Source organism: Petaurus breviceps, unplaced genomic scaffold, assembly GCF_028583685.1.
Source record: "Petaurus breviceps papuanus isolate PSGF00001 unplaced genomic scaffold, PetGlider_PUasm1.0 91041, whole genome shotgun sequence".
In the NCBI taxonomy this organism is placed as follows: Eukaryota; Metazoa; Chordata; class Mammalia; order Diprotodontia; family Petauridae; genus Petaurus; species Petaurus breviceps.
Window position 1 is genome coordinate 11,781,713 of NW_027187400.1, and position 26,435 is coordinate 11,808,147.

The 26,435-nt window shown below is 39.7% G+C and overlaps 1 protein-coding gene across 3 annotated transcripts in view; it reads left to right on the forward strand.

The window, feature by feature from the left end:
* USP48 (ubiquitin specific peptidase 48) overlaps positions 1 to 26,435 on the forward strand; it is a 59,810-nt gene that overhangs the window by 27,986 nt on the left and 5,389 nt on the right. For 2 of the 3 annotated variants that reach the window (XM_069078479.1, XM_069078477.1), the window contains exons 10-24: positions 582 to 710; positions 2,421 to 2,570; positions 5,763 to 5,960; positions 7,194 to 7,308; positions 9,788 to 9,915; positions 11,973 to 12,044; positions 15,685 to 15,809; positions 15,917 to 16,039; positions 16,392 to 16,453; positions 16,992 to 17,102; positions 18,263 to 18,393; positions 18,884 to 18,990; positions 19,813 to 19,917; positions 22,873 to 23,028; positions 24,543 to 24,668. In XM_069078479.1, the coding sequence (XP_068934580.1) occupies positions 582 to 710; positions 2,421 to 2,570; positions 5,763 to 5,960; positions 7,194 to 7,308; positions 9,788 to 9,915; positions 11,973 to 12,044; positions 15,685 to 15,809; positions 15,917 to 16,039; positions 16,392 to 16,453; positions 16,992 to 17,102; positions 18,263 to 18,393; positions 18,884 to 18,990; positions 19,813 to 19,917; positions 22,873 to 23,028; positions 24,543 to 24,668 (1,838 nt within the window). The remainder of the gene's footprint in view (positions 1 to 581; positions 711 to 2,420; positions 2,571 to 5,762; positions 5,961 to 7,193; positions 7,309 to 9,787; positions 9,916 to 11,972; positions 12,045 to 15,684; positions 15,810 to 15,916; positions 16,040 to 16,391; positions 16,454 to 16,991; positions 17,103 to 18,262; positions 18,394 to 18,883; positions 18,991 to 19,812; positions 19,918 to 22,872; positions 23,029 to 24,542; positions 24,669 to 26,435) is intronic. The other variant, XM_069078478.1, reaches the window with a different exon arrangement.

Consider the following 26,435-nt stretch of genomic DNA (forward strand, 5'->3'; position numbering starts at 1 on the left):
TACTGTGCCACCTGGCCACCCCCATCTTTTATGTACTTATTGTTTCATTGAAGAGTGGTCTGCTAATTCCCTGAATTCTGCATTTCCCCTCACCTCAGTTTCTTTGGTAGGGCTGACACCATGCCTTGGGATGGTCAGTCACCTCTTAGAACCTTTCATTTTTTATCAAAACCCGCGTAAGTGCCCCCTACCTACCTCTGGGGATTCTTTCCTGACCCATTACTTCACACCCTCGAGTGTGTGCTCTCCCCACATAAGCTTGTATCCCAGCCACTAAACACAGGGCATGTGGTAGATTCTTGTTTGTTGGATGAACTTAACTTCCTGAGCAAAGTTCTAGAGTCTTAAAATTAAAAGAATTTGATGGGTATTTTGCATGTAGTTTTTTAAGACTAATTTTAAACTCGGCAGTTTTCTATTTTAGTCTCTTTTTGGCAAGTGCTGTAATCATTATGGATTGTTTAAACCCATTGAGCCTGTAAGGGAGTTTTACAAATTAGGTCCCAATTAGTGCCCCATCTTTACCCCAGGCACAGACGGTTTAGTTTAATTGTGTTGTTGTTTTTGTTTATGTATCTTAGCAGAGCCTTCCAAGTCACAGACTCGTAAGCCGAAGTGTGGGAAAGGCACTCACTGCTCTAGAAACGCCTACATGTTGGTGTATAGATTGCAGACCCAAGAGAAATCATCTCTGACGGTTCAAGTGCCAGGTAAGCAAATGATCTGACTTTGAGAAGGGGAAACTTACCAGACATTCTCAAAGAGAAGTGGCCAGCGTCAGTGAAGTGAAGTCAGTGCAGGTACGTCGCCTGAGCTTGTTACCTGGTCTGTAAAGTGGGAATCAGGATGTTTATTTTCGGTGCTCATTTTAAAATATCCGTGAGCTTGAAGATGAATTAAAGTAGGAAAAGAGGTTTTGGACAATGAGCTGAATTTCCCTGAGTAGGGAAGATGCTTAGATGATCTGAGTAAGAACAGATGAAGGCAAGCATAGAGACTCACTGATGCTGACATTTCACGAAGAGGCATAAGTGACAGGGACAGATTGGTGTGTGTTACTGGGTTCAGTACTGGATGCCATGGTAGATCGTGCCTATACCTGTGAGACCTGGCCAAGTCCGCTTCTGAGCCTCTGTTTTCTTTTCTGTAGAGTGGCAATGATAATAGCTCTTAACTTCAAAGGGTTGTATCTAACCTAGGCAGGCCTTCAACCCTATTAAATAAATGCTAGTTATCATCACTGTTATTGTTAGATAATCTTTGAGATCCCAGTTAAAAGTTTCAAAAGTATGGGGTGCAGTGAATAGAGCACTGGCTCTGAAGTCAGGAGGACCTGAGTTCAAATTGACCTCAGACATTTAACACAAACTAGCTGTGTGACCTTGGGCAAGTCACTTAACCCCAATTGCCCTCAAAAAGAAAAGAAAACAGTTTCAAAAGTATGACATGCTAGTTTTGTTGTATATTTAACACCTTGAATAACACTTGACTCTGCTCAGTTATGAAAGTACATGTTCTGAGATGTTTTTTCCTTGCAACAAATACATTGACCTTTTCTTCAAAGTACAATCGCTCTCTTAGATTGGTTTGTCGAACTTAACATTTATATATAAATTTACCTTTAAGGGTGGGATGAAGAAAAAAATGAAAATATCTCTAGATAATAGGAAGATGTTTAACAAGGTCAGATGTTCTACCACATCCCTTTGAGAAAGCTGGTCCATCAGCCTCTTCTGGAGTGTTTGTGGCTGCTGCATGAAGAGCTTGTTGGGCCTTGGAGAGGCCTGGTCTTGGCGCTCCTCCTGTCCTTGGTTCCTCTGCTTGGGGGGGAGGGGCAGATGCTGCTGTGTAGTTGTGTGCCAGTAGTTGTTGGTAGTGTTGACTTTGCATGTGTGTCCCACCTAGCATCTGTTCCTAGTTCTAGAGCTCTTGATTTAAAGAGAGAAGACACATAGTTGCAAGATGTAGTCGGTACAGAGCAGTAAAATGATGAGTAAACCGTTGTTGAAAATGTTCATGGTGCCTTTTCAGTAAGAGTTTTACAGGAGGGGTGGCCAGGTAGCACAGTGAGTAAGAGCACCGGCTCCAGTGTTGAGAACACCTGGAGATCGAATCCCAGGCTCAGACACTTAGCACCCACCCAGAAACACCTGGCCGTGTGACCTTGAGCAAGTTACTTAACTCCAATTGCTTAGGGGTGGCCAGGTGGCTCAGCGAGTAAGAGCACCGGCTCCAGTGTCTGGATGACCTGGATCAAATCCGGGCTCAGATACTCAGCATCACACCCAGAAATAATAACTGGCCGTGTAACCTTGAGCAAGTTACTTAACCCCAATTGCTTTAAAAAAAAAAAAAAGAGTTTTACAGGAAACAGTCTTGGTATGTGGTAAAGTCATAATTTTCCCTTTTCTTTTGAATAGCTTTTCTTCAAGAGCTGGTAGATCGTGATAACTCCAAATTTGAGGAGTGGTGTGTGGAAATGGCTGAAATGCGTAAACAGAGTGTGGACAAAGGCAAAGCCAAACACGAAGAGGTGAAGGCCCTCTACCAAAGGTTACCTGCTGGAGCTGGTCTGTAAGATCTTCTGGTAGTGCCCTGTAGTCATTCATTGCTGAGTGTTAACTATGACAACTGCTATGTGTAGACCTGCCCTTTATCCCAGTCTGCTACAGCACTAAAGGTAGCCCTGTGGTTCACCACCTGCTTGGAGGCAGATTTAGGTCAGCGTGCTACTTTAGTCCTTAGTCCTGCAGATAAGTTGTTTTTCCTTTTTCACTAAATGCCATTAACTTTCCCCCAAAAGATACCCCCAGATCTCACTGTAAAAATTTCTAACTTGAGATTCTGGGGAAAAATTTGTCTGCCGTATCATGCATTGATGTTTGGAATAATTTTTTTATGCCATTAGAAGGAAACACTTAAAAGTGTATGTATGCGGTGATTTCATTAGATTAAATCCAGAGCTTTTTCAGAACACATAAATGCACACTTAAAATACTTAAAGCTTTCAGTTTCATTTCGGGTCTTTTTTTTCCCAGGAGTATACAGTCATGATCCTAATGTCACGTAGTTTAGCTTCAGATAAGCTTCTAGAAAAACAACTGGTTGTGTATGAAGTTGAACTGAGAGTTTTAGTAATTTAACAGTAATTTAATTTATTCACTGTACCACCTAGCAGCCCCTGTAGCTCCATTTCTTCATCTTAAAATAAATACCTATTAGTGAGTCTTGATTCATCAAAATGTTATATATTAAATAATGTCCTTGTCTTGATGAGTTTCATTTTCCTCAAGTAACAGAAATTTATCACTATATGGGATATCTAGACTGTCCGGTTACTGAAATTTGTTTTTTAACTTTATTTTGTGTTTAATGACATGAAGCAGAAATAACTTTGAGCCAAAATGTGCCGGTCATTGTGTTTTGCAAAAACCACAGTCCATCTTATTTTTCCTTACTCTTGAATATTTAGTCTTGTTCAGAGTTCACAGTGTTATTTATTTGCTCTTGTTAGCCAATGGATTCCCCTTGTGGTGTGAGGCAAGGTAGGGAAGGAGAAGGTCACTAACCAGTAGAGATCCTTGAAAACCACAGAAAGAGTTAAAAGTATTTTCTTGGACCTGCCAGATCATTTTATGTGTAGAACATAAAATTTTTTTGTTTGTGGGAGGGGCTAGGGACATAATACTTAATTGTTACAACAACGCAGTCTCCTTTGCCTGCATTGCTAGAACTGCAAGGGCTTCAGAGGTACAGGAAATAGACAACTCCAGCCTCAAATTAATGGGCTGATACCTCAGGCAAAAATTGTAGTTTCTGGTTCTTTCTACCCTCCCTTTGGCTATTGCCTCATGCTCAAGGGTTCATATTTCCTAATACAAGTAAATACAAAATAATTTTCTAAATATCTTTAGCTTAAACCAGAAAAATGATCTATTCTGTCAAATGTACAGTACAGTATATACAATATGATTGGGGGACTGCTTAAGTCAGTGTATCTAATTGGGCCACTTTTGTCCTTTTTGTCTTTTTGTCCTTTCTTTTGTCTATAGCTTTCTTTCAAATATTCCATAAACCTAGGTTTCCTTATCTTCACCCATTCATCGTCAAATGTGTGAATGTGGTGATCTAAAGGAATCTTTAGGCTCCCATTTCTGTCTTCTTTATCCCTAAGAGAGTATGACTGAATCTTACCTATCCTGAAAGAGATGGGGAGAGATGTGACTAATTTTTTTTCACTTATTAGTGACTAGGCATCTTGTGTGGCCTGCTCACTAATTCATACCCTTTACACCCACCCCTGTTTTTATCCCTGCACTGCACATTTGCTATGGGTAACAAACACCCAAAGTATAGGTTTTTGTGCTTAATTTATTGAAAACAGGCTATTTTTAAAAAGGCCAGTCACACTGATACCTATGTTGCATCTTGGTCTCCTCTTTATATATTTCATGGAATGTATACATATTAACTTTTCTATATCTCTTTTCTTCCAAAAAGCTCAAAATGCTTCCCATATCTTATCTCTTATACTCAGCACCATCCCTGTGAGGTAGGTAGTGGGCAGGTATTATTGCCTTCATTTTACAAATAAATTGGAGCACCTTGAGTTTAGTGACTTGCTCACTGGGGTCATGGCTGGGCCAGGGAAGGCCTTGGCTTAGACCTATTCTAGAAAAGCCCAGTGCAGTGCTCCTTCCTGCTGTCTTAGCTCTCACCATTCCCCAGGGACAGAACAACTTATTCCCAGTATACATTACTTGTGTACTATTAACAGTATACCTGGAAATCCTAGATTTTGGTTTTTGGAACCTGAATTTGTGGATGTTACATGTACTAAAATGTACAAGGAATACCCCGCCCAAATGAAGACTCATTCACACAAAATGGCCCTGGGAGAACAAAGCTCAGCTCTCAGTAGTTGGACCTTTCCTTTTCCTTTCCCATGTTATGCTAGAACTTTCTGCAGTGCTCCTTATATACATGTTTATATTCACTGGTTCAGTCATTTAAAATAATGACTGAATTTTTCATTTTATTTAGCTGCTTAGAACTAAACCTGTAATTTTTACTATCTAATTTTTTAGATCTTGTGATAGAAGCCCTTTCTTGAATTCATTTTTTTTATTCGATTAGTGCTTTAAAATTTAGCCTCTTTTTAATGAAAAATAATTTAGCAAAGCCTAATTTGCTAGTTTGGGTAGCTACCTAAATTAAGTATAGGAAAAAGACAAACCTTTGCTCACTTTTCCAAAAATTGGTTTTACATTGTCTTGAATTTATGTCACTGAAATAAAAAGTGGGCAGAAAAGAGAACTGGTTCCCTAAAATTCTCACTTAATTTGAAAAGCCCATCCCACTTCTTCTAGAGCAAACACTTTAACTCAAATACTCAGACTGTGCAGTAGATGGGGTCTGGGCCTGGGCAGGTTAGCAGTGTTATGATATGAGTACTCCACTGACAGAAAACTTGGTGCTCTCATCCAAGCTCTGCCATGGTAATAAGCAAGACACTTTTGTCTGACTGTGGGGTTAATAATACCAGCCTCTCTCCTGGTGCTGTGAGGACTTATAACTGTTAAAACATGTATTGAGCTTTCAATTATAGCTGTGTAGATCTAATGTGGTCATGGAAGAACTGTTTTGTTTTTTTAGAATTGTCCCCTCTAATAGGGACTTTGTCTTTTTAAAATGTATCTGAATGTAGTGTTTTGTATGGGAATGGTAAAATACATAGGCTGTTAATTGTCCTTTTTCCTCAGAGCCATATGAGTTTGTCTCACTTGAATGGCTGCAGAAGTGGTTAGATGAATCCACCCCGACAAAGCCCATTGATAACCATGCCTGCCTGTGTGCCCATGACAAGCTGCATCCTGACAAAATATCAATCATGAAGCGGATCTCGGAATATGCAGCTGACGTTTTCTACAGTCGCTATGGAGGAGGACCCCGGCTTAATGGTAAATGGACAGCAGAGACTTGCTAATCCAGCCTCTGCTCATTTTATCATTTGTGATCACAGAATTGCATTGCACCATCTATGAGAAAAGAGCTTGCAAAACTAATTAGTGATAGATTAGGGTGGAGAAGAGGAGAGATGAGGTTTTTTATCCATTTAAGAAGAGTTATTTTTAAGGGCTTTGAGCTCAGTAACTGTCTATATGCAGATGTATCTGTTTCTAAACAGTTTTTTCATCTGCTTTTTACTCTCAGCCTGATTTTGCTTTGAAGTACACTGTTAGTTACTGGAGATCAGGCTTTCATTCTCAATGATTGTGTTTCCACCCAGTCTCTTTGAAACTTTTATTGTATTTCAGAGGGTTCTGGGTGCTCTACTGTACTTTGGGTGCTTTGCTCTGTGTTCGGTTTTCCTTTGTGGTCTATTAAGAACTGCAGGTATCTGGGATAACTACTTGTTAGCATTATTCTCACTGGGAAGTTTAGCAGCTGGTCTTCTTAATTATAACAGTTACCAGATATGTAACATAGTGCCAATTACTGACGTTTTCAGAGATAATTCATGTATGTTTCACTTTTAGGAAGTACAAGTTATTCAGGTGCCTGTGATTTGAATGGTGTTCAAATCAGTGTTTCATGCTATTCAAATGTGTTTGATGCTGTTCTCAGTTCCTATCCTACTATAGTAGCAAGTCTTTGTAAGTTATTTTGACCTCTTTAATCCCACATATTTCTTCTACCCTTTTGAAAACCTTTCTGGCTTGGTATCAACCTTCATGCACACAGCACACAGACTGTGATAACCTAGGGTTCCCTATATGACATGAAGCATCAGAAATAGATACACTTTAAACCACAAACATTATTGGTTATAACTTAGGAGATAGATACATGACTTGGGTCATAATTCATCCATGCCCCCTGGGTTTTTTCCTTCTGGGTTTTGTTTTTTCTTTGCAGCTTTGAAATATTTCACAGGGTCATTCTTCCCTTATTTCTTCTCCCTTATTCCCATTAGAATGAAAAAGAGTGTGTTAAAATACTTTTAAATGCAGAAGTTTACAAAGGAAGCGAATTACATTGAAAAAAATGCAGTTTTTTTCCGATCCAAGTTCCCAAACCCCTTAAAATCTATCCTCAGGTTAAGAAGCGGTCCATTCTTTTTTCTCCCCACAGAATGTACTGATTAGGGAGCATTTGTTTTTGGCTTAATGTTTCTTTTTTTTGACCCATAGTTAAAGCTCTTTGTAAAGACTGTGTGGTAGAGCGCTGTCGGGTGTTAAGGTTGAAGAACCAGTTAAACGAAGATTATAAGATGGTTACGAATTTGCTGAAAACTTCAATGAAGGGGTGCGTAATTATTCCCAAATCAACATGTTAAAAATAGTAGAATTCTATCCTGAACAAGACTTAATTCATGGGCATCCCAAGGTGTCTGTGCTAGGTATTCTGAGAAATTTCTTGAATTAGCATGAGTGGGCTAGCATTTTTATGCTAATTTTTACTTATTTTGTTTTTTGGAGGGGGGAAGGTAGGGCAGTTGGGGTTAAGTGACCTGCCTGAGGTTACACAGCTGGGTTTTTGGTTTTGTTTGTGTTGTGTTGTGTTAAGTGTCTGAGGTCAGATTTGAATTCAGGTCCTCCTGATTCCAGGGCTGGTACTCTATTTATATTCACTGGGCCACCTAGCTGCCTCTTTATGCTAATTTTTTGTTGATTAATTATTTCTGTTACTATTGACAGATAATAAGGCGGGGCATGATACTCCTATCTGGTCAAAAGTGCTTCCATTTCTAGTTGAATGACCCTTGGCACCTCATGTATTAACACAGGGTTGATAGCAGGACCTGTCTCACAAATAACTTTAAAACGAGGTCACCGTGTTTGTAATTTGAATCCAAGCTTTACAGAAATGTGAGCCAGTGTTACATGTGATTTAATGTTATGACATGGTCTGTTGGGTTTAAGACTTGTAAGTTAAACAATTATACAATCATTGATAATAATATTTGCCAAACAGGTGATTGCCCTTTGTGTTCAAACCATATTAACTTTAAAAATATACAAATTTGTGTATCCAGTGACCTGTCATTCATTTAGAAGTTGCATTATTTATCCATTTGACCTATATGTATATGAAACACCTATTTCAGCATTGTGAATTTTTTTGGGGGTGGGAGAGATTCCTGTCTATTCCTATTGAATTATATGGAGGAGATACTTGTAGTTGATGAAATCCCTCATAGAATCTCTGATAGAAGAGACCTTAAGCCATCTAGTTCCACTCTGAGGAAGAATCCCTTCTGTAATTTCTGTTAAGGATCATTCAACTGTTCCTTCAATACTTAAAGTGACAGGAAACTCATGTGAGAAAAAGCATTTAGCATTATCCATCTATACCTATGAGCTTGAGAGTACATTGTTTCAAACTATGAGTCCAAAGGAAGGATATTTGGGCATGTCACCAATGTTTGAATCCACATATCCCCTTTTTGGACTTTTTTTTTTTTTAAAGCAGTTGGGGTTAAGTAAGGTTACACAGCCACTTTTTTTTTTATATGGGTGTTAAGTATCTGAGGCCGGATCCCGGGCAGGTGCTCTTACTCACTGTGCCACCTAGCCGCTCCCCACTTCTTGGACTTTGGAGAAAAATAGGGAAAATGTAGTTGGAAAAGACACTGACTGATAGGGTAGCAAGTGAAGCACCACAAAACCTAGTTTTTACAAATGTATGAGCTTTAAAGGCTCAATGTGCTGAGCCAAGAGTCCTGAGAGTCTCTCTTACAAGACCTGGAACTTGAGCTTAGCTTTGGGTGGACAGGCTTAGCTGGAATTGGGGAGAGGGCAGGGCATTAACTACTCCCCTGACTGTAGATCTGTAGTTATGCATCTTTGACCTTAAGGCCATGGAGAAATAGTACATTAATTTTAGTTTCTTCCTACTATTAGCTGCCTACCCTATGCAAGCTTAGGATAGATAGGTGGAACACATGTTCCAAGCCAAATAAAGCTTGCACTGGGGAAAGAAGCAGCTACGTCACCTTATAGAGGGGGAACAGTATAATGAGTGGGTCCAAGGTGCTGTACCTGAAATATCCTGTACCTGAAGAGTCAGACCTTATAAGAATAGTTGACCATGGAAGGGGAAAGGGATAGAGGCATTCCTAGTGCACCTACTATCTCCCAGGTACTGTCCTGAGCACTTAGAAATCTCATTTGATCATTACAAGCTTGTGTAGTAGATGATATTTTTAGAACCATTTTACAATTAATGGAACTGAAGCAAACAAGTTTAAATGACTTGCCCAAGGTCACACAGCTAGCTACTTTAGTGTCTGAAATTGCATTTTAGCTCAGGTCTTCCTGATTCTAGGTCCCTGTGCTCTAGCTATTAACACCACCAGTGTCCTGGTGCTCAAATACATCTTATTTGGGCTTTAAAATAACTTAGAGTTATCTCCATTTTGTAGTTGAGCAAAATTACTTTTAGTTAATAGAGATTTACCTATAGCAGTACAGATGGTTAAGTTTAAAACCTAGTCACTAGCCTCTTGCCTAAGGCCTGTGGGGATTCTGTTGTGGAAAGTATGTTATCATTGAACAACAAGAAGTAAAGTAAAAGGCCAACAGAGGTGTCAAGGAGGGAAAGGAAGTCCTTGAAGGACCAGAAGGCCCACTGGACACAACAGCAGTGGGGATACAGGTGGAATAGGTGGGAGATCTGCACACTGAAGACCCTTCGATTGTGAATGGGATAGGGGAGGGGAGGAAGAGAGGGCTTGGTGTCTCATGACATTTAACTTGTTTATTGTTCCCCTTTGTTCCCACAGTAACGAAGGCTTCTGGGTAGGGAAATCTTCCTTACGGAGCTGGCGACAGCTAGCCCTAGAACAGTTAGATGAGCAAGATGATGCAGAGCAGAGGAATGGGAACATGAATGGCGACACCTTGAATAAAGGTAATGGCCGCACACCCCCCGCGGTGGCCTTGGGCTACTTCAAACCTGAGATCACGGTGTCTTTTCATGCGGAGCACCAAGCAAAACTGAGTAAGCGCCCCCTAGAGATTGTCAGATGTATCACAGTCTTCCAGGTGGCTTCCATACTCCTTATCCACTTGACATTTTTACATGCATCCTTGAATCCAGTGGGGACACGCTAGAGTCTCAGTCTTTTGCCCCTTCTTCCAGCGATAGTACAAACTGCTTTCCATATTAAGAGTGCCATGAGATTGATTTCTCTGAAATATAAGAATATATAATTTTTGATATCAGTATCCCGCCTACCTATCGTGAGTGCTAAAGCAGCTACGGGATTTCCTTACAGAATAAAGGCATGTGATCTGGGTAAATCCTTGTGTTGGCCAAAGTCCTGTATTGTTGAGGGTAACGCCGTCCTAGTCTTGCAGACTTGCAGTCTCTACGTGTCATCCTTGATTCTTTTATTCTCATCTTCCATGTCCAATCCATCGCTAAGTCTGTCTTACCTCTTTGGCCCCATCTCTCCTCTAACACTGCCATAATTCAGGTGCAGGCCTCGCTCCCGTTCACCTTCCACCTTCCTCTCAGGTCTCAAAAGCTGATTTTCCTAATCATTCCATCCCCCTGTTTAGAGAACTCCAGTGACTGATTCCCTATAACCTTCATAACCATAGTTTTCTTGCTAAGCATTCAGTCTTCCATAACCAGCCTTTTCTCTTTCTGGGCTTCTCACTCCACTCCTGAATATAAAAGGCTTTATCTTTTAAAGCCTTCCATCACCTTGCCCCTTTCTCTCATTTGGGACATCATGCCTTAATCTGCACATTTCTTCATTGACTTGTGGTCCCTGTGCTGTGGCCGCTGTTTAATCTTTCATGCTGTTCTCCCTAAATCTGTCTCCTGTCTTCTTAGTCTCACTTTCCACAAGAAGCCTTTCTTGTTCCTTCCTTGACAAACTAGTGCAGTTTTTGTTACTGTTTCATAGAGCTACGAACTGTAGATTTGCTACCTGAAGTCATTAGAATACAGTTATCTTTAAGTCTTCAGCTCACTTAGGTGGCCATTTACTGCCCTTTGAAAGGCTCCTCTGAATCTTCTGCTTGTGCCGTGGAGTTCAGGCTCCACACTTTGCACTAGCAGTTTGAAGGTCCCCACATCACCTGGTGAGCATCCAGATGTAAAAATGTTGCTGCAGTTTGGAGTCTACTAGCAGTCATGCCGAGGCTCTTTCTCCCTTTAATTTTTTTACTGTCTTTGTTGAATTCTTCTTAATACCTACTCTTGGGGAACGCTTGACATCCTTCGAGTCACTGAAAGCTCTTGATTCAAAATGAAATCTTCCACCCCCTGATTCGTGCACTTGAGGGCCCTTTATCCTCCATTACAAAACATCCTTGGCACGTTTTTCTCCTGCCTGTCAGCTAGATTGAGCTGTCTTCAGTATTGTTCATTGCATGTTCTCTTTTTAAGTCTCTGTCTTTAGCAACCAATGTGAGCTCTTTCCTTTTGTGGTGCTGATGCTCTCCTTATGAACAGCACTCTAGTTGTACTTCAGAAGTATAGTTATTTCCTTCATCCATTTTTCTAAATGCGATTTTAAGAATATTTTTTTGAATGTTGAAAATTCTTAAACCACAGAGTTATTTGAGTCACGTTTTAGACATCTTCCACTCTGTCCCCGTGGTTTGCTTTTCTGCTTTCTTTGCCTTCAACTCAGTTTTTCCTGGTTGTGTTGAAGAGTTAAAGAGAAAATGTGAGATGTACAGGAAAAGGCCTCATTAGAGGCATTGCAGGAGTATTGTTTGGACAAGTAGGAACAATTCAGCTCCTGGGCCTGACAGCAGAGAAGGACCCTATTAGTCAGCCTGCCTAGAGAGGAGGATGCCTCTGCCTGCCACTTGAAGGGGGGTGCTCATTATTCTGGAGCATTTTCTTTGTTTCAGGTTGTAGAGCTTTAATATACTTTTTTTCTTCCCCTCCTCCCCCGCTAAAACAGCAACTGATATTTACTGTATTACTACTTGTCTTTTCATCAGATGATTCAAAGGATGACAAAAAAGATGAGGAAGAGGAGTTAAATTTTAATGAAGACATCCTGTGTCCCCATGGTGAGCTTTGACGTGTACTGTTTTGTGTTACTTTTCTCCTTTCTCAATGATTACATTTTTATTCTTTAATTGTGGTGGTAGGAAGGGTAAATCTTGCCTATATTCTGGAAACGTGATACAATTCTGGCCACAGAGTAACCTGGCTGAGTTAAATGCCTGGTGTTCCAGCCTGGATATTTTAGATATTAAATCTTGTAGAAGTAATTTACTTGGCTAATTCTCATAGCTTTTAAGGCTTTTAGAAATCCTTGCCTTACAGATTAAGCAACTGAGAAACGCTGTGTTTTGGCTGTGGTGGCCCAGGTACTAAGCAGATTCAGTGACCACACCTGGTCCTCACCCCCAAAGCCATAGCAGTGACACCCATTGTATCAGAGAGCCAGCCTGGCAAGACTACAGTGATCCTACCACTGTCCCGCCTTTTGTTCTGGAGACTCTTCATCCCCGTTCTAGTCCCCCTTTTGTATCCTTTTTGCCTTTACCAGTGACTGAATTCTAATGTTAACAATGATTATGTTAGATGCCTCACTTGGTTTTTGTGGGATGATGTGCTAATAAGTCCAAACAGTACATAGAACCTTCCATTGTTGGTGTTCAGCTTTTCGTCCAATTCTCATCCACTTGGAGCTAAGGGGCAGCTATTAGAGCCTGGCCAGTAGAACTACCAAGATCAAGAACACATCTCCCTAATGTGCTAACATTCTGTGACTTTTAGAGTCTTGGTCCAGTCATCAAGAGAGCGCTGACATTTCATTGGCTTGCTCTAAAGTAACATTTGCTGCCTTCCCAGGGCTGTTGCTAGGGGAAATCCAGTGCTGATTTGAGATAGGTTAAGGGACAGAGAAATGACCAAATCAGGTTGTCTGCTAGAATATTTAAATAAAGAAAATGAGGATATAAAGGACTAAACACTTTTCCATTCTCAGCTTAGGGGAACTAAGGATCTAATTTGACTTAAATGAACCTGTCTGAAAATAAACATTGAGTCCACATACTGTTTTAAGGAAATGTTTTTGAACACTCACCTTATTCTATGGTGGAATTGAATTTAAAAAATTATTTTTTAAAATTCCAAATTCTCTTCCTCCCTTATTTCCTCTTGTTCCCTGTGTCTGCATGCTCTTAATTTCTTCTCCCTTTTACCATTCTTCTTGTTACCTACTCTTGTCTTAACGGCTAGCTCCCCCAGGGACAGATGAACAATCTTGTGAGTTTTCCATGTTGTTGCTTTAAGTGGTTTATTTATTAAGACTTTACCTACTATGTGCCAGGCCCTGTTAAGTACTGGTGAAGAAATAAGTCTCAGGTGTCAGGGGACCAGGAGAGAAGGGCATGTAAAATGGGTTAAAAGAGGGTATTAGAAAAGTGGGAAAGTCACTGGGTAAGACAGGAACAAGGTGGTCCATGATATTCAATTATACAATATTACTGATAGTCTTAATAGTGACTCTTCCTATGATTGTAGAGTTTTACACTTAAGAGTGTTTTCATGCTTTTCCCTAATTTATTCTCCTATACCACTAGGATAATAACATACATTTGTTTTGTTTTTAAAGTTTGCAAAGTAATATTCTCAAACTACATTGGTGACTTCTACCATGTTTGTCTCTAAGCTTCCCAGTATGTAGCTCACAACCTTTCCATAGTGGAAAGACACTATTGAATAGTGTCTTTTTTGGGTATGGCTAATGCATTTTTTGCATGGTTATACATACTTGTAATGGGTTTAGTATCAGGGGTGGGTAACCTCCAGCCTTTTATTAAGGTAATTTGTTCTGTGAAGTTTTAGATTCAGTCAAAGGGCTGCACTTGAGGAACTAGAGGGTCACAGGTTCCCTACTGCTTGTTTAGTTTTTCTTGCTCTCCTAATGGATAGGAGAGGGGTAGAGGTGAGGAGTGAGAATTTGGAACTGGTAATAAAAGAAAATTGAATTTAAAAAGGGTAGAGGGCATGTAAATGTGCCTTGGAACTAATGAAGAAATGGAATGGAATGTGATTGCAGAGGTTGCAGAGTCAATAAGCAGAAAGACATTGTTCCTGACCCACCTGGTATGTGAACTTAAGGTCATGCTGGCGCCATATTCTTGTCAACACATTTCTGACAGTGTGCGTTGACTCTTGGGCCTATTTGCTATTCTTATTTGAGCATCTCTTGTCAGCATCACATAGAAGTGAAAGAATTTTATGGCAGTTTTCAGTTGTGAAAATATTCCATGCCTACCAGTATCTGCCGCCTTGAAAAGTCACACTGCTTATTGATTATAACGTTTTCCGGTTTGTTAAAAAGTCTCATGAGGGCACTGGGTGACCTATGTTAATGTACTATTTACGATTATTAATGAAAACTGTTGATTCCCTCATTTCCAGAAAATCTATTAAAATATTAAAATTGGATTAAGAATTTTATACTTTGCAGGAAATAGGTCTTTGGGAGATGAAAAATTTCTAGATGCTATTAGTTTTAGGATCACATTAATCCTTCATTGGTCATTGTGGTTTACAAAGCCCAGCAAAGTTGTATTTAGAAATATTTTAAGGAATAGAGCAAAGGACTGGGTACTGGGTATTTGTCATAATTTCTAGTTTGATTGGTTTCCGTATTTCAAATTTTTAATTTATTTTTAGTTTTCAACATTCATTTCCACAAAATTGAGTTACAATTTTTTTTCTCCCTGTTTGTTCCCTCCCCCCCCCAAGCAGAGTTTCTGTATTTTGACATTACCTTTTAAAGATATTTAGGAACAATCCTAGCCACAAAGCATACAAATTAAAATATTTCATGTTTATATAACTTCATATTCAAATATCTGCATTGGCTCAGTATTCTGTGGTTAATGGCTATTCTAGTTAACCTTTTTTAATAAAAAGTATATTCCTTAAGTAACATTAACTCATGAAAATGGTGTCTAGGGGAAATCTTAATCAGTTAAGAAGTTTTAAGTAGGGAACTAGTTGCCTTACACATAGTTTCTGTCTTAGGTAGCGAAGAGGTCCCAGAGTAGAAGTCTCTTAATGATAAGTGCTGAGTATGAATTGAGTAACTTGAAGGGCAGCCAATTAGAATTTTCCTACTGTCTTCACCTACTTTTCAGTTATAATTCACATATATTTATAACTGTCAAAATTATTTGCATTCTGATTTCTAAAATCAGACTGTTTTGGATGAAATGAGTAACCACTTTGTCAACTTACATAGTTCTACACCCTCCAGCAAAACTTGACCTCCTTTAAACTAACACCCAGAATGTATTGATCTCCATATAGAACTACTAGTCTTTGCACACAGAATACTTGCACTTACTTTGCTAGCCTGCAAAGCTCCTAATTAATTTAAAGGATCTTAATATATGTAGGCACAAGAAGACTGGAAAATTTTCACATTGAATAATCAGTGGCCCCTTACGCTGCTGTTATTAGAAAGACTAGTGAACTTAGTTTATATGTTGCAGTTGCAAAGGCCAGCTTAAAATAGGCACCCAGTTGGCAGTGATTTGTGGCAGTTAGGAAGTAAGAGTGAAGATTCCGTCTCCTGTCAGGGAGCAAGGCGTGTGAATTTATAGGCTTTCTTCCATATACAGGAAAGGCTACTGTATGTTGTGCTTTTTCTTTTTCAAAACCAAGCAAGATGGTTTTTTACAGGTAATTTATGTATAACAGAAAATGAGAGACGGCTTGTTTCTAAAGAGGCTTGGGGGAAACTGCTGCAATACTTTCCAAAAGCTCCAGAATTTCCAAGTTACAAAGAATGCTGTTCCCAGTGTAAGGTGTGTATGTCTTCTGTGTTATTTGAGAGAACTTGGGCTACCTCCCCAGTACATTATCATAATAGTTGTTTTGGAAGGAAAGAATTGATAGGTCTTTTCTTCTGCAGATTCTCGAAAGAGAAGGAGAAGAAAATGAAGCCTTACATAAGATGATTGCAAATGAGCAAAAAACTTCTCTCCCGAACTTATTCCAAGACAAAAGCAGACCCTGTCTTAGTAATTGGCCTCAGGTATGCTGAATTTAAGAGACTAATAAGAAAACTGTTTTAAAAGCCTTCTGCTATAGGGCCTGATGACCCATCTCAAGTCGCCAGTTAAATGAATTTTCCCTTTGACCTGCATTTCTTGGCTGTGAGTTAAAAAGGCCCTATTCAGTAATATTATATAATTGAAAAATATGCAATTTTAATAACAAGAAATGAAAATGGAACTGCAAAAATTGTTATAAAACAAATGACGTGGTCATTTTGTTTATGATTTAATGCTGCCTTAGTGTTTTTTACTAATCTGGTATATGAATCATGTAATGTTTGTGGGTATAAACTGAAATTTTTTTTCATGTGATTTTTTTTTTTGTTTCAGGAGACGGATGTACTTTATATTGTATCCCAATTTTTTGTAGAAGAATGGAGGAAATTTGTGAGGTATTTTTAAAACTTTTACTTAATTTCATCTTTTGTCTCCTTTCCTTCCACCTACTTAAATTTCCTTCCACCTCCAGTTCTGCCAAGGTACATATACCTGACACCTCCCCTTCCTTTCCCTATCCTCTAAATCAGAAAGTCAGAACATTTATTTCTCTTTATACAGACTTTACATTGCCATATCCTTAAGGTTCACTGCCCTCAGCAGGGTGATAAACCCTAAAATGAGTTTTTAGGTCACATATGCAAAGTTCTGGGCTAGAAACATAAAGATTGGATTGAAAGTATGTTTTTGGCAGGAATATACGGTGTCCTTTCTGCTTAATATGTGATAACATCATGCCCTCATGATAGTCCTGCAATAACTTCATGTGTCTATCTCCCTGTTTTATTTAGCAAGATCCATCTAAAAAATGACATTAGACCTGTCTCCTTATTTTAGAAGAAAGTACTGCATATATTGTCACAGTTGCAATTTTTTTCTCCATTCATCCATTCAAATCAGAATTGTGCTCATTTTTATTGTGCTTTGCAATAGGCGGCCTACCAGATGTAGTCCTGTATCATCAGTAGGAAACAGTGCTCTTCTCTGTCCTCATGGTGGACTTATGTTTACTTTTGCTTCCATGACCAAAGAAGATTCTAAACTGTGAGTTTTTTCTGTTCATGTGTATTCTTTCTTGAAGTGATTTTTGAAGTTTGTCTGAAATTATTCTACTCTTTCTTAGAATCTTAGAAGGGCATCTTGCCTCTGAATGGAATTTGATTCTCCTTTTTTTCTTGGGAAGAGACATGTCTTTTCCTCTTAGAACTTAGCACTAAAGAGTAGGAAAATCATTGGGTTTACTCAAGCGCTTATCTTCCTTCTTGGGTTGCTGACCTTTTCATTAGGCAGGAGATATGAGCGGACATGTGAGAGCTTGCAGGGATATACTCAGCAGTCAAATGATTCTTCCAACTTACATTGGTGCCACTGCAAAAGTAGTGGTAATTTTAGTTAGAATATAAACAGTATCTCATGCTTTGTATTTCCTTCCTGCTCAGGAAGTACCCTGCTCTGTGCCCATCTCTAGACTTGATTTCTTTGTCAGAGAGAAATCTTGGACTAGAGCATTCTAAATCATGAGTTTTATACTGTTTTCCTTTCCACGTCACAGGTTAAGGATGTTGTGCTGCCATGATCTTTTGGCGCACCCTTAATATCAGTTGAATTTTTTTCTTTTTATGAGGTACTTCCAGCATCTTATTGTACAATACTGTACATGTGTTATGCATTTTTCAGTTGCATGTCAAGATTCCCATGTCATTTGCTGGCCTTTTGAGTGTCTACTCAAAATTCCTGGGTTATGACAACAACCCACAATATATTGAAACCAGGATGGGGAAGAGTCATGATGTGGAAGGGATAACTGTTAATCTGTGTTCATTAAGCCTCATTTTACCTTTTAAGAAAATTGCCAGTATTTGTTGATCACCTGTTATGTCGGGGACTATGCTAAATCACCAGGGATACAAAGCTTTCCTAGATGCTCTATTCATGTTTGCTTTTTTTTTTTTTTTTTGAGGGGCAATTGGGGTTAAGTGTCTTGCCCAAGGTCACACAGCTAGTAAATGTTAATCATCTGAGGCCGGATTTGAACTTAGGTCCTCCTGACTCCAGGGCCAGTGCTCTATTCACTGCACCACCTTGCCACCCCCTCTATTCATGTTTAATCAACACTAGTGCTTTTGCTATTAGAATATTTGTATTAGCTAAAACATTGGAACTTGACTTCACAATGTCATAAGGAATGGTGTTTCTTTGCACAGTATAGCTCTCATATGGCCCAGTGAGTGGGAGATGATACAAAAGCTATTTGTCGTGGATCATGAAATTAAAATTATCAAAGCTGAAACAGACGATGCAAACCCTTCCCAGATGCTGTACACGTCAGAGCCCAGTAAGTGAAGTTGTTCATACATTTGTTTTAGGTGGGCATGGGGTATGGAGAATCTATAGCAGATCTCAGATAGGTGTAATTAAATTTAACCCAGCAGGGAGCAAGTGTCTGTGAAAGGCTCTGTGCTTTCCACATGGCTAAAGTAAGTGGAGAGCATATTTTATTGACATTAGCAATACTTAATGTGTGTGCCTGCTATGTTCCAGGGTGGGCTAGGTGGCTCAGTGAATAGAGCACCGGCCCACCTCTCACCTAACTGAAGCTAGCAATGCTGGCACCCCCCACACACACACTGTTCCTTCAGTCTTCTCACTGTAACAATCTGGCATCATTTCTAGTTGCACTTCTCCTTCAAAGGTGTTGAGAGGTGGAGAGCCCAAAGTAACTTGTAAATCACTGGAACACATGAATGGCTCCATTATGCTTGTTTGTACTTGTGTCATTTGTTACTCTAGTTACTCAAACCTTTTTGCCTTATTAAACATTTTAGGTCTTTGTCCAGAATGCAGGGAAGGATTATTGTGTCAACAGCAGAGGGATCTTCGGGAATACACTCAAGCCACTATATATGTACATAAAGTTGTGGATAATAAAAAGGTACTGGCTGTGAGCAGCTGTTATTTTTATCTTGAACTTTGTGGTTAATTTAAATGCTTAAATCATTTGGGGGCAGTGTGAGGGCAAAGAGGAGAGGGGCTGTGAAAAAGTAGGTAAAGCCTTACTGTTCCTAGTGAGAACCTGTACCTCGTCCACCTACACCTCAGTCTTTACTAAGAAGAACCCTCCTCCCTAAACTGAAGTAACTGGGGCTCTACACCTCTGACTTTACTGCATAATTGCTGTTTGTCTGCCCTCTTGGAGTTTTCCTTACCCTTCACACTTGGGACTTCTTTTTACAACAGGCACATATTTTGTATGCATTCATTTTTAATTTGAAGCCTTTCCAACTTGCTTTTTACGTTGCCATTGAGTAGGAGGCAACTCTGTACAGTACGTTGGCTTTGGAGTCAGACCTGCCTTGTCACTAAATACCTGTGTGATCTTGATCATGTCATTCTCTTCCCTGACTATTAGTTTCCTTGTCTATAAAATGAGAGATTGACCCAGATACCTTTGTTCATTCCAGCTCCTAAACATTTGATACTAAGCCTCCTACCTCCCATCCACCTTTGATTCCAAGTCATGATACAAGATTTTAGAATCGGACTTAGGTGAACCGCCAAAGTCTCATTACCATTGGTTCTCTTCTGCTCCCCCTGCCCCCTATAATTGCAGTTCTAGAGCTGGTCATGCAGCGCCAGCATCCTGTGCAACATAGATAAAATGTCCCCAGTTGGATAAGATCAGATTGTTTACTGCCCTTTGACTTTAATAAGGCCTCTTGTTCTTGGCTGTTGATCATAAGCTCTTACTTTTCAGGTAATGAAGGATGCAGCACCAGAATTGAATGTTAGTAGTTCAGAAACTGAAGAGGATAGGGAGGAAACCAGGCCAGAAGGGGAAAAAGACCCAGATTTTAATCAGGTAAGTATCAGAAGGTATTTTTTATTCCTCATTGCACATTTTGTCTATCCTTCTATAAATGATATTTTAGGGAATTCCCTAGCACAAATACATTTGTGGGGCTGATAAAAAAAATGGAATTATGTTTAACTGCTGGATAAGTTTATAAGAAAGCCTTAAAGATTTGCACACATGTGAGAAGCTTCATTATGGGAGAAGCATAAAGATAAGACAAGTTTTTTGTCTGATGGGATTTGAAGATCTGGAGCTTCTTACAACGGGACACTTAAACACACAATCCCAAACATCCTAGTACTCCCAGGCATACTACGGGAGAAAAATGGCTGAGGTTTGACCATGAGAAAGAAACCTGACTATGAAACTCAAATCTCTGGCATTTGTTTGCTTGATCCTGAGCTAACTAATAATTAAATGCCTCATGTAAAGTGCTTACCCAAAGGTAAAGCAAGGTAATGCAACTTGTTATGAAGAAATCTTAAATTTGAACAAGAAAAGGATGTAAGTATAAGTAAACTAGCCAGGGTCATGCAGGGTCTATCATGTTTATACAGGGTACTTTGAGGATGCTTTATCTACGTCGTGACGCTGACTATTTTGAGGTCACCCCCCCCAAGAGACCAGACTAAGGTGATACCAGATTGGAAGGTCCTTGTTAGCCAGACTAATGAGAGTGGATATTATTAATGGGAATAGGAAATATGTTAAGAGTTCTGAGGAGAGGATAACATGTTTCTGCTATGTTGATGCTGAAATAAACTCAAAAAAACTTAAGATGAGAAATATCTTTAAATCTCGATTGCTAACTTCATTGTTGAATCTCAGTGTCTGGAAGCTGGGAAATGTCAATTTTAAAAGTGCTCACCTTTTTTTTTTTTTTTAAAGCAGTCGGGGTTAAGTAACTTGCTCAAGGTTACAGGGCCAGTTATTTCTGGGTGCGTTGCTGAGTATCTGAGCCCGGATTTGATCCAGGTCATCCCGACAATGGAGCCGGTGCTCTTACTCACTGTGCTACCTGGCCCTCTTACTCGCTGAGCCACCTGGCCGCCCACCCTTTTAAGAATAGAATGAATAATAACAATTAAGAGCTAAGATTCAGAAAGAATCTTAAGACTGAGTAAGATGGTAATGAAATGCCAGAATTAATTTGACATTAATCTTGATCAATTCTCATTTTTAAGCTGACTCTAAAATGTTTTCTATTTGCTTCACTTAAACATCACAAAATCCTTTCCATTTTTTATGAATAAAAACTTTCTCATCTCACAGGATTGAAGCTTTACTTTTCGATTTTTGTAGGCATTAATACATTATCACTAATACTGAAAATTCAAATAACATTAGGAAATGTTGCAGGTTTGAGGGATTACTAATGGGTAGGTCTAAACAATCCAGTTTTAATTTTTTAATTTTCTTTTTTTGGAGGGCAATTGGGGTTAAGTGACTTGGCCAAGAAAGATCACAATAGGTTTTGTTGTTTTGGTGGTGGGTTTTTTTTGGGGGGGGGGTGTTAAGGGTATGAGGCCAGATTTGAACTCAGGTCCTCCTGACTCCAGGGCCGGTGCTCTCTTCACTGTGTCACCTAGCCGCCCCATAAAACAATTTCCATCTGCTATCAAAGCTACCAAAGAAGAAGAACCAGTGCTTTCAGAGAGTCCCCTCTTGAATTGAAGTTTAGGATTAATAAAGAGATGAAATAATTTCCCTTTTTAGTAATGTGGTTTGCAGTTTACTTAATAATTAAGCCTCTTCTAAAGATATTTGTAGGAATGTACTGGGTACTTATGACTTTTGCCTTGCTGTAGTTTTAGTTGCAAAAGATAATCTGATCTTCCTGTCTTTCATTGATCAGCCATTCTCTTAATTTCACTGTTAATGTTCCCCAGCCCAGTGTGTCAGGATGTTCTGAAGTCTTGCTGTGGTCTCATACATTGATCTCCAGCTCACTGTCCTCTCTCCTCCTTCCATGTCCCTGTTGCTTTCCCTTATCTTTCTGTATATATGCTGCATGCCCCACACTCTCTTGGCAAACAACTAAGAAGTGGTGTTTGAGAAATTACATGAGAAAAGACATGTCTGTTACAGTCTTACTAGCTGCAATCCTAAGACTCTATCCTAAGTGTTTCCAAAGCTGAATACAACTAGTTATTTTCTTGATTGGGACTTTGTTCTGGGACCAGCCTTTTGGAATTCCTTTGGAGTGCGTTTGCCCCTTTTTTGTTCTGTTCTCTCTGTGCTATGTAGTTCTAAATAGAGTGTCTGGAACTCTGCCCTTCGCATTCCCTGTGTCCTCTGTGTACAATTCTGTCCTTCTTGTATCATTCCCTTCCTTTCTCTTTTATTTTCAAGTACAGCATTTTCTTTCAGCCTGTATTCCCTGTCCTTGTGACTAGGATGCTTACTGAATTCCTGAGCTTTCCCCCAATATTCTCCCATGCATCTCACATGAGACTTAGCTCTTCTATCACCCCTGTGTGCTAGGATGTCTCATAACCCCCATTCTTAAATGGCACGCTTCACAGCATCCCTGTGGTGCAATACAGGTGACTTGGCCAAGGTCACTAGCTAGTAATTGAAGGACTTGGGTAGTGAGTTATGGTGCTGTTTTCTTTTTATTTTCCACATCAAAAATGCTTTGTTGTAAGCTAGAATTCAGCTTGCCTGGTAAAATTGGGAGGGGTGAGTGGCAGAGAATGTGTCAGAAGTCCATTGCTGTCCTGTTAGGGGACTTGCAAACTCCCTCCGTGCCATTGTCTTATGCCCCTCCTAAGCTGGGCCTTGTCTCCTTTCCTCTTAACCTTTGTGTGTTACTTGAATATGGTACAAGACCCAGATGTTGATTATTTAGAGACTCTAGTCTGCATCTGTCTTTTAGGTTTAGGTTTGTCCTTAAGACTTACTTGTTTTAAGAGTGTGTTGCTCTCTGTAATTTCGATCATTTTGGATGCTTTTTCCTAGACCAATGGTGGAACAAAGAGGCAGAAAGTATCCCATCAGAATTACATTGTTTATCAGAAGCAGGTCATTCGGCGGAGCATGCGGCACCGGAAAGTTCGGGGGGAAAAGGCACTACTTGTTTCAGCTAATCAGACATTAAAAGAACTAAAAATCCAGGTGAGGAAAAGGAGTGGTGGCAACCCTTTACCCTAGATTTTATCCTACATGGTATGTGAGTAAGGAGGCTAGCTTTTCAACGGCTTCAGGTGCACGGTAAGAGTTCTCAAATGAGCCACATGAACAGGGTGTGTTGACTTCTAAAGTGGGCACTGCTTCCTCCTTAAAGCTTCTTACCAGCCTGTTCAGTACCACATTTGTGAACAGTTATCATGAAGCTAGAATGAAAAACCAGGTTTTTTCTCACATTTCATTGATCTAGTGTCAGTTTGCAGGCCTCTGAATCTGTGTAGCAAAGAAATAGGAATCCCTAAGTAATTTAAATATTCTATGAACCCTCTTGACTATGGGCAGTGATACTTTTCTTACTTGGAGTCGTGAAGAAAACACTTATAAAACATAAACATCGGTTATAGAGAATTCAGGGTAAATGAGATTTCATTTTACTTTATTTTTTAAAGCAATTGGGGTTAAGTAACTTGCTCAAGGTTACACAGCCAGGTGTTTCTGGGTGGGTGCTAAGTATCTGAGCGGACAGTCAGCCTTAGAGCCGCCATCACTAACCTCTCCCTCTATTGGCCATTTGGAAGAGCTACTGAAAAACAGGGAGCAGCTGTCACAACCCCTTTATCTTTCTGAGATCCCAGGAGCCTAACACAACCAGATAAAGCCCTGCCCATCAGTAGCATTGTGCTTAAAATTGGAAATTGTGTTTATTATTGGGATCTTTCATTATTATTGTTCATAAGTCATGGTTTGGAAACATTCTATTGCAGCAGATAGTCAGTATCCTTTTATGTTGTCTTTTGAGAGGAAATTCTGTGAATTCTCAGGTTTGATCAGTAGTGGATCAACTACATGAGGAGTTTAAGGGCATGAGAAGTACCAGCAAAGTCCTAATTTCTCGGTGCCTAAAAGAGTATGCCTTTTGACCTGCTTTCAGTGCTTTAATTTCTTTTTTGATAAGGATGTTCAGAGTTTGAGTAAGGGTAGCTCAACCTCTTTTTTTTTTCCTTTTTGGATGGCAATTTTGGTTAAGTGACTTGCCTAAAGTCACACACGGCTAGTTTTTTGTGTTAAGTGTCTGAGCTCGGATTTGAACTCAGGTCCCCCTGACTCCAGGGCCAGTGCTCTGTGGGTCCTCATTTGACCATTTGATAGGTGGTCTTTAGATAGGGAGGCATTCTAGGTTAGCTCTCCCACACTTTGTCCTTTGTGCCTTCTTCCTTCCTCCCCTATCCACCTTCCTTGGGAGTTTTACCCTTTGTTTGGGGGTAGGTGGTGGGGAAAAGAAACCTTTAGACTGCTAAGACAATAGTTATTTACTTCTTCCATCTTTCCTGCCTACCAGGCCTCTTGAGTGTTCCCAGATATGTTAGGATCTGAGCTTCAACAATTCAGTTTGAATTCTTCCCAGGCTTTTGTACTCTATGGAGCTTCTTGTTCTCTTTTTAGATGAGAATGATTTTTTTTCCTTTGTACAAACAAACATATTCTGTTTTGTATTGGAACAGATCATGCACGCCTTCTCAGTAGCTCCTTTTGACCAGAATCTTTCAATTGATGGGAAAGTCCTCAATGATGACACAGCTACTCTGGGTACCCTTGGCGTGATTCCTGAGTCCGTTATTTTGTTAAAGGTAATGGACAGTTACTTAAATGAAACATGCTCTCACCTGGCTCAAGTTCTATGTATACAGTCATGTTATGTAATTCTCAGAATGGGGTGGTGATGTCCACCAAGTAGGAGGGATACCAAAGGCTGGTTCTTGGCAGTATTCACCTTCTGAAGTTATAGGCTACTGTGCTACAGTATGTTTTAGGAGACACTGGACCGTCTTCATACTTGTCCCTGTGTTTTTGTTCCTATATCTAGTATGACTTCTGGGCCTGAGGCATTGGGACTGCCCCAAGTATGATGCTGTCAACAAGTCATTTGGTCTCCATTCCTCCCCCCCTTTCCCCTTTCTCATTATTCCCTAATACAACCCTAAAATTCTTTAATTTGTATGTATTTTCATTCCCCCCCAGATTTTAAAATCACATGGAAAATGTAGATAGTTTGGCACTGCCAAACCAGTTTTCTTTTCTTCTGATACAAACTCAAGGACAACTCCCATTTATTAATTCCTACAAAACTATGTTTGGGACTGCCCTAAATTTCTGCTCTTCTGGAGCCTGTCATATTTTGGGTGGTAGTTTACTTATCGATTTAGTTATAAAAGAAAAACGTTCAGTCTGAATTTTTGCAATGTTTCTTATTTGGGGTTACCTTTTTGATTATATAGCCATTTGGCATTTCAGTAAAGTTTATAGATTGTTTTAAGAATAAGGATTTCAAGAGCATAAAATGAAATGAGGAGTATAAAAACCACATTGAATAAAAGATGCATTCTTTTTGCTCATTTATATATCCCTGTGATGTCCTTAAAGGCCTGTGGATGCCAGGTTAAAAATCCACTTTTATGCACACCTACATTCGGAGTTTGCTCAAGTCTAGAGGATTGTTTATGATTAAGGATAAAATAGGTATCTTTGAGTATTTAAAGAGGTTTCACTTAGAAAAAATAATTCTGCTTGTCAAAACAAAAGCAGGGCTAGGCGCAGTTGGCTTGATTTAAGAAAGAGCCTCTCAAAAACTAGAGCTGTCCTCAGGTAGAGTGGAGTTCACTTGGAGAGTGAAGTGTAGATTGGACCCAGAAGGGGCATAGGGATTGGCCCAGCCCCATCCTTGACATCCAAATGACATCCTTGACTCCAAATGCACTGCATTACGCTGAGTCTTTCTTTTATGAGGTGCCTCGTAAGATGTCATGCTCTTGGGAGAATATTCACGGGGCAACTTTGCCATCAGTTCTTCTTGCGGCTGCTTGCATTCATAGTACTGCCCTTGGAGTTCAAGCTCCAAGCCGATTCTGACAAAAGAAGATGACTGTCATAGAAGGTAGCATGTTGTGGAGGACACTGGACGTGTCCCTCTGCTCCTGCTGTGTCACTTTTGTCACCTTGGGCAGTTTTGACATTATCTAGAAGGCTTAGGAGACAAGGTGAGCTCTGACCTTCCAGGCCATGGCGTGAAAGAAGTGCTTCCATCATTCCACCCATTGTGAGGGATTCCCAGGGTTTTGAGGTGTTCATTTTGAGTCATTATTTCATCAAAGCTTTAACCCAATTGTATTTGTGGGTTGCCACAGAGATAATGCTTCACTTAATCATGAGATCTGGGAGACCTGTACAAGTAAAAGAACCCAAATGTTAGTTTTTGAGTTATTGAGCCACAAGTCCATGAAGGATGATCCTTTTTTGTTTGTTTGTTTTTTGGAGGGCATTTGGGTTGTGACTCTCACAAAGTCACACTACTTTTTTTGTTTTAAATGTCTGAGAGCAGATTTGAACTCGGGTCCTCC